The 8,723-nt window shown below is 39.1% G+C and overlaps 1 protein-coding gene across 1 annotated transcript; it reads left to right on the top strand.

The window, feature by feature from the left end:
- The first annotated feature begins 506 nt into the window (after positions 1-506).
- Positions 507-8,358, top strand: LOC113711427 (uncharacterized). The gene is made up of 5 exons (XM_072067112.1): positions 507-988; positions 1,997-2,381; positions 2,448-2,520; positions 3,145-3,624; positions 8,318-8,358. Exons 1-5 carry the CDS (start codon positions 507-509, stop codon positions 8,356-8,358), a joined length of 1,461 nt encoding a protein of 486 aa, XP_071923213.1.
- Positions 8,359-8,723: the final 365 nt, after the last annotated feature.

The raw sequence follows: 8,723 nt of genomic DNA, 5'->3' as shown, positions 1-8,723 counted from the left end.
CGTGCAGATATTGTGGGAAACCGAACCATATAGAGGATGAATGCTGGAGAAAGGCTCGGAAGTGCCTAAGGTGTGGAAGTACGGAGCACCAGATAGTCAACTACCCGTTGATCAGCGATACTCAGTCGACGGGCAAGTCAAACCCAAAGCCGACCAATGTCGGAGGGACCAGGTCGAGGGTACCGGCCAGAGTGTATTCGCTGGACCAACAATTGGTGCCTGAACCAACGGAGGTAGTGGAAGGTACGATCCCTGTTTTTCAGCGGTTAGCCAAAATTTTGATAGACCCCGGTGCCACTCATTCTTTTGTTAACCCTACATTTATGCTTGGAATTGACATGAAAGTTGAAAGGCTACCTTATGACTTAGAAGTAAGAACACCTACGGGTAACCAAACTTTACTTACGAATGAGGTGTACAGAAATTGTGAGATTTGGGTTGGTGAACGGAAATTGGTAGTCGACCTTATTAGTCTAGCCATTAAGGGGTACGATGTTATTCTAGGTATGGATTGGCTAGCTCATTACCATGCTCAAGTAGATTGTAGGATGAAGGTGGTAGAGTTTTGCATACCAGGTGAGGCAACTTTAAAGTTAGACGTAAGGGGTATGTTAGCCTCATCTGCGCTCATTTCAGGAATAAGGGCTAGGAAATTGGTTAGTCATGGGGCACGCAGTTATTTAGCTTTTCTAGTTAACACTCCGGGAGAAAAGATTAAATTGGAAGACATGCCGATAATCAGTGAATATCCGTACGTATTTCCGGAGGAGTTGGGGTCACTGCCACCCGAAAGGGAGATTGAATTTAAGGTTGATCTAGTACCCGGAACTACTCCCATTTCGAAAATCCCTTATCGAATGGCACCTGCTGAGCTTAAGGAGTTAAAGGTGCAATTGCAAGACTTGCTAGAACAGGGATTCATACATGAGAGCGAGTCACCATGGAGAGCTCTAGTGCTATTTATTAAAAAGAAGGATGGGAGTTTAAGGTTATGCATTGATTATCGAGGGTTGAATGCAATAACTATTAAGAATAAATACCCTTTGCCCCACATCGATGAGTTGTTTGATCAATTACAAGGGGCTATGGTGTTTTCTAAATTGGATCTTCGACAGGGGTACTATCAATTGAGAATTAGAAAGGAGGATGTACCAAAAACGGCGTTTAACACTCGATATGGGCATTTTGAGTTTGTGGTAATGCCTTTTGGCTTAACCAATGCCCCAGCGGCATTCATGGATTTATGCATCAAGTGTTTAAACCTACTTGGATAGGTTTGTAGTGGTGTTTATTGATGATATCCTAGTATATTCGAAGTCAAGGGGAAAGCATGAACAGCACTTGCGAATAGTGTTGCAAACCCTAAGAGAGCACCAATTGTTCGCTAGGTTCAGCAAGTGTGAATTTTGGCTGGAAAAAGTGGCGTTCTTAGGTCATATAATTTCAAAGGATGGGCTTGCTGTAGACCCGGCGAAAGTGGAAGATGTAGCCAAATGGAAGCGGCCAGAGAATCCCACAGAGGTACGAAGTTTTCTAGGATTAGCAGGGTACTACCGCCGATTTATAAAGAACTTCTCGAGAATTGCGGGACCCTTGACTAACTTGAGAAAGAAACAAGGAAAGTACATTTGGGATGTTAAGTGTGAGAGTAGTTTCCAAGAGCTTAAGAAGCAATTGACCATGGCTCCAGTATTAGTTTTGCCCAATGGGAACGATAATTACACGGTTTACACTGATGCTTCGAGAGAGGGGCTAGGGTGCGTGTTGATGCAAAATAGGAATGTGATTGCCTATGCATCTCGGAAGTTAAAACCTCACGAGCAAAACTATCCAACCTATGACTTGGAGCTTGCAGCTGTTGTGTTTGCCTTGAAAAAATGGCGACATTATCTATATGGAATGACTTTCGAGGTATATACGGATCACAAGAGCCTTAAGTATCTGTTTTCTCAGAAGGTGCTAAATCTAAGACAACGCCGGTGGGTGGAGTTCTTAGAAGATTATATTGTACGATTAACTATCATCCCGGAAAAGCCAACGTTGTAGCAGATGCTTTAAGTCGAAAAGCTCAACTAGCAAGTTCCATGGTGGGAGAGTGGAGCTTGTTAGAAGATGTATGTGAATGGAAACCTCGTCTGGAACCGAAGAAGGTGATTTTTGGAAATATTGAGGTGAAGTTGACACTGTTGGATCGGATTAAAGAGGGCCAAGTGAAGGACCCAATGGTGCAAAAGTGGGTGGAAAAAGTGAAGAAAGGGGAGTTGCGTAACTTTAACCTAGGTCCTGATGGAATCTTAAAGTTCCGAAATCGTGTCGTTGTACCTAGGGATGAGGAGTTAAAGAGGGAGATTTTGGAAGAATCTCACCGCTCTAGGTATACGGTGCACCCAGGGAGTAATAAGATGTACCAAGATCTCAAAAGTCTGTATTGGTGGGATAATATGAAGGCGGAGATTGCCCAGTTTGTACAAAAGTGTCTTACGTGCCAACAGCTGAAAGCTGAGTATCAAAAACCGTCAGGTCTGTTACAGCCTTTAGAGATCCCAGAATGGAAATGGGAGCACATAACGATGGATTTTGTATCAGGGTTGCCACGAACACAAAAGGGGCATGATGCGATTTGGGTAATAGTGGACTGACTAACTAAGACCGCACATTTCCTGCCAGTAAATATGAAATATTCTCTGGAGAAACTTGCCAAACTTTATATGGATGAAGTGGTGAGACTACATGGGGTACCAGTGAGTATTGTATCTGTTAGAAACCCTAGGTTTGTATCTCGATTCTGGCAGAAATTGCAAGAGGCTCTAGGAACTAAGTTGAACTATAGTATAGCGTATCACCCAAAAACTGATGGACAATCTGAGAGAACCATTCAAACTCTTGAGGATATGCTGAGAGCCTGTATTGTGGATTTTGGAGGAAGTTGGAGCCAATACTTAATCTTGGTTGAATTTGCATATAATAATAGTTATCATTCCTCTATTCAAATGGCCCCATATGAAGCCTTGTATGGACGACGGTGTTGATCTCCAATCCATTGGGATGAAGTTGGAGAGAGAAAGATTATAGATCCGGCTACAATACCATGGGTTGAGGAAGCCTATGAAAGGGTAAAAATGATACGCTAGAGACTTCAAACAGCCCAAAGCCAACAGAAGAGTTATGCCGATCATCGGAGGAAGGATTTGGAGTTCGAGATAGGAGATAAGGTGTTTCTTCGGATTACCCCGTTGAAAGGAAAGATTAGAGCAGGAAAAGGGAAAAAATTGCAACCACGATACATAGGACCTTTCAATATACTCCAACGAATAGGAAAGGTGGCTTATCAACTTGAGTTACCAGCTAGTTTGTCTTGGATCCATGACGTTTTCCATGTTTCTTTGCTTAAGAAATATCATCCGGATCCGACTCACATTTTGCCACCAGAAGATATTGAACTCGACGAGTCTTTAACCTATGAAGAACGACCTATTCAAATATTGGATCGGAAGGTGAAGGACCTGAGAAACAAGCAGATTTCATTAGTAAAGGTTCTATGGAAGCATCATGAAGTGGAAAAAGCAACCTGGGAGCTAGAAAAGGACATGCAAGAGAAATATCCCGACTTGTTCACGACGAAAGGTATGAATTTCGAGGTCGAAATTCTTTTAAGGGGGAGAGAGTGTGAAGACTTGCAAATTCCTTATATTTTTCTTAAAAATGCCCTTTTATTTGGGAATTATTCATTTAGTATGACCCTACTACCCAATCACCCTACAATAAGTCTAAATGAATATAGAAGTAAGGGTTTCGTTGTCCGTTTTCAAGTTAGAGCGAATTAGGGTTTTCACGTTTTTTCGTAGTGTGACTATTCGGTACGGAGTGAGGATCAAATTTGGTAGGTAAGAGTGAATTTTGGATGAGGAAATATTATATGAGTTGAAGTGATAATGATAAGTTAGTGATTAGAAGGTAAAAACCCTAGTATACGTGATTTAAGAAAAAACAGCTCGAACCGACGGGTATCGGTCATTACCGATTGAACCCACCACTTGACCACCACTTCTTTACCACCACATACCATTGATATTTTTGCAAAATATCTCCCTCATCCTCAGCCATATAGCCAAAATATGTGGGCCAAAATGCAAGGAAAAGAAAGTAAATTTTGGATGGTTTTGGTGGTGACATGTGTTAGTCATCTATGGTCCCTTGACCCACCCTTTTGTCTTGCCTTCTCATCTCTCATTTCATCTCATTTCCCTCATTTTCTTTCTATTTTGGCCGAGAGCAAGGAGAGGCAAAAGAGTGAGGAGAGTTTTCAATCTTCTACCTTGAATCCAACCTTTTGAGTCCAACCAAGAAAAACTAAACCGATTAATCACTAGTTTGGAAGCTTGGGAAGCTTAAGGAACCAAAAATTTCAAGGAGAGGTGGAGGATCATTCTTGCAAGCTCTTGTCTTGAGGTATAATGGCTGATCAACCTTTCTTTCTCTATTAATCATGATTAAGTTGGGTATTAATGTTAGTATTGTGCTTGTGATGCTTGTTCCAAGTGATTTTGATGATTATATGGATGACTTTTGAGTTAGGGTTTCTTGTGGATTAGGTGTTGTATGATGTATATATGTGGTATATAATCTTGTAAAGGAGATGGTAGTGGTAGTTTCAAGGTAAAATGTGAATTATAGCTTGAATATAGCAAAATTCCAGATTTCTGGAAATTGTAGCTTCAGTTCTGCTCGATTCCATTTCATCATGTTAGAAGCTGAATTAGGCTTAGTACGAAACATAAAAATTGTAGAGAATGATATTTTATGGCTGCCTACAAAATTTTAGATCAATCGGAGCAACATAGCCTGTGAAAAGATGAAAATACCCTGACTGCCCTAGGAGTAAAATCAGCGGACAGTTTTGACAGTATACTAAGTTGGTTGCATTTGTTCACCTGGATACGTACTGAACTAGCTTTTAGCCAAAACATGAAAGTTTTAGTACTTTGTCTTAGCTTTTCAACGCCTCTAAGGACATCTTAAACGGACTTTGGTAGCTTGAGATATGGCCATTTGAAGGTAGTACGGTTAACTGGTCTATTAGTAGGAGTTTGGTTCTGTGAATTGAGAATTTGACTGGGTTACACTGGAAATTGGACTAAGTGATCTTCATCAAAATTGTAGCCCTTTGTCTTATCTTCGAAATGGTATAAGTTGTACCTCAATCCGATAAGCGTAACCTCGGTTGTGTCCGTTACGGAAAACCATGTCAAATCTGTCTTTTGCTAGACTTCATTTCCGCACATGTCGTTAGCTTGACTTTTGTACTTGTATTACCTTGAGCCTATTGAACGGCTATTGAAATGAGTTTGTTTTGTGTGTAACTTTGGGTTTGATTCAGGAAAAGAATGAAGCCATAAATGGCTGGAAATAGGAAAATACAAAGGGCGTGCTGCCCAAATTAACCCTCGAGAGCTAGGTAGACATATTTGCAACTTGAGTAAGGGTTAAGAGTGACAACTGCTTGAGCCATCTAGGATATTTGCGTCTTCTTTTACCGAGGTATATAAGTAAGGATTTGGCCGAACTTGTACCCTTGAGAAATAAAATAATGACTGCTCGGAATATGTTTTCCTTGTACTTTCGACTCAAATGGCATTTCCAAGTATAAATGTTCCAAAGTTTTGTAGTTTAAAAAGCGAGCAAGTGTTTCACGACTACTCTTCAAGTGAATTTCAATTTCTTGATTCTTATTGAATGAAACGTCTAAGTTTTGAATCTTAGTCGATTTTCAAAGTTCTTAAGTCAAGTTTTATCGCAGATTTGGACTCCAAACCCGGAGTACAACCCAGACGCGATCACTCGAGGCACTACTTTTGGTGAGTGCTTCCAAATATCTGATTGAACTTGATATTTGTGATTTATCTTTGACCAATGTAATTACATGATATATATAAGTGATTTGATAGGGCAAGGGTGTACTTTATCGCACTTGCCCTAACGAGATTTGTTCTTGTTCATCGATTTCAATTGTCTTGCTCTACATGCATGTGAATTATATCTTGCCTGGAATTCCAGAAACCCTGTGGCTAGTTAATCGAGTCGAGCCGGTAAGGGCCAGGTCGATTAGATAACAAACCCTGGGTAATTAGTGATGTCAAGTGGAGTGTTATCTCCTCGGCTAATCGGTATACTCGAGTAATACCACCCGTGTTTCGTGTGGCGTGCGGGTCCGGTAAGGGGGTTGATCGGTGGACGGAAACTGGCGTGAAGTGGGGTTTTTTCTGGACTAGTTCATTACTCGAACGTTGACGGAGTGTCAACTACCAATCGATTGAGCTGTGATGGAGCCGAGATATGAGCCACTGTATCCTTACATGTGAATGTGAACCAGATATTTCTTGACTATCTGAAGCGTTATTTCTCTGATTCGACTTGTTTGCTCGCTATTTCACTATCACGCTGTTATTACTTTATTTGATGTCCAATTTGATATTTGGAACGTCACTGAGTTTTGGCTCACTTCGTTAGTTTTGTTTTCCTTACAGGGGTACGAGCGAGGCGTGAGATATGTAAAGAATAGCGTAGCCTAGTTGTTTTTTACTTTTGACTTGTACTCGCGCTATCACTCGATTAGGATGATTGTACTTGGATTGTATACACTTTGAACCCGTTTGGGGTACATAGAGGTTTTGTATTTTGAATATGCATCGATGTAAATTGTAAGTGTGAATTGCGATGTTATTTATTGTCGATGGATGTATGCACGTGATACGAGTGAGTGAGTCTTGGCGAGAGTTGGGCAGGCGACTCGCCGAACCCTTTGGTACGTCTTGGGGGGAGGTGGGGTCGTCACACACAACCCTCTCTCTCTTCCTTTCTCTTGTGTTTGTTTGTTATTTCTTAAGGCACGAAATGGAAGATAAATGGTAAGAAAGCTTTGGTCAAAAGTCAAAGAAAGAGGCTTGGCTCTTATGGTGACACATGTCACCTTCTAGAGAATTTTTATTGCACTAAACCATCTCATTTTTTTTAAAAGTTCCTTTCACACCTCACTAAAAAGGAAAAATTACATTTTATCCCACCCACAAATTTTCACATGTAAAATTTAATAAGAGGCTTAAAACAAATCATTATCAAATCAATAAATAAACAAATAGATGACTAAATAAATAAAATACCATGTATTTAGACTAAATAAATTGACAAATATTTTTTCTAGGTCCTCACACATATAACAATTAAACTCAATCCACAGTCAAGTTTTACATTTATAAAATTCTAAATACCCTACACGCGATTTTCTGTAAGTATACAGGTTGAGATTGAGTATAGGGTATTAAAGGTCGAACCCACATGGAAGAATGGGCAATTACCGATGGTTTTCAAACTCCTTTATTATTTACACTATCACAAGTGTAAGAAATTAATTCTACACTATAAACATGAGATAAAAGTAATACAAATAACAATAGAAAGCTCCTAGAGATATGAAATTCCTAACTACTTTTGCAAATGAAATTACTGGTTAATTGAATGTGATTATCTTGACTAGTTATGACGTAATTTCCTAATATACGTAAAACCTACTCTCGTGGTGAATAAACTATAGTTGTAACTAAACCATATCTACTCTTGTGGTTATGAAATTAATTACAAGCTCATTTCTTTTATGAAATTACATGGAACAAGCCACTAAACCCACAAAGGTGCACCTCTACTCTCATGAGTGTACTCCCTAGGTTTAGCACTTCCATTAACTGGTGTCAAATCTCAATTTTTATTGTAAACTTAACACCTTAAAATTATCACCATTAATAGCCGGTAAATCATGATTAATAAAGCAAAAGTGATAAATAATTTACTCAAATAGCCAATTAAACATCACAAACAAGACATAGAAAGTTCATCCATAACTCTAGGCATAAACTTTAGCAAAACATGAAGAAAATGAAAGAAAAGACCATACTTGTATTATAGCTAAACATTAACTCAAATACAAAAGAAAAAGGGATAGGAGAGAAGTTACCCTTGTCATATGAGTTCCAAGCTCTCCATCTTGCTCCTTAATTCTTCATCCAAATCTAACTACATGTATAAGATGGATAAACTACACTAACTATACTATACTAATGAACTAAACTAATGAACTAAGGAAAACTAATGAAGATTACATTTTGCTAGTGTTTCTAGCCTTTCAAAGTTATGAAACGAGCTCAACAAAGGCCCTATTTATAGAGGAATTCAAACTACAAATGAGTTGTTAAAGTTGATGTGAAATGCATCTTGAGATTCCCAAAATATTCGTCTACAAGTCTCCACACATTCTCTATAGTTGCAGTTGAAATTCTGAACTGGGGAATAGCTGGTAAAGCTGTGTAAATGCAGAACAAGTTAATGAGCAAGTTGTAGGAAATAGGGGAGAATACATGATCTCTGGAATACATGAGATAGAGCTCACATATTACCCCACGTTTTCCTCTTTTTTAGGTTTTCTTAATTCCGGTCAATTTTCAACTTTGTTCTATTTTTGCACTAATTTCAACTGATATTTTCTTGATGATGGAAGCTGAAATAACTCTTTTTCAAAACATGAAAGTTGTAGTTCTTTGAGTTATATCTCCAATTCTTGAAGAATCATTCAATTTGGAGATCTATGGACTGAGAAATGACCAAACTACCCTTGACTAGTCAAAATCTATTTCAACTTTTAACAACAGAAATGGCTGACAGTATTTTGGCATTTC

This window comes from Coffea arabica, chromosome 10e (genome assembly GCF_036785885.1).
Source record: "Coffea arabica cultivar ET-39 chromosome 10e, Coffea Arabica ET-39 HiFi, whole genome shotgun sequence".
In the NCBI taxonomy this organism is placed as follows: domain Eukaryota; kingdom Viridiplantae; phylum Streptophyta; class Magnoliopsida; order Gentianales; family Rubiaceae; genus Coffea; species Coffea arabica.
The sequence above is the reverse complement of the archived record's forward strand: the minus strand, read 5'-3'. Positions and strand labels throughout refer to the sequence as shown.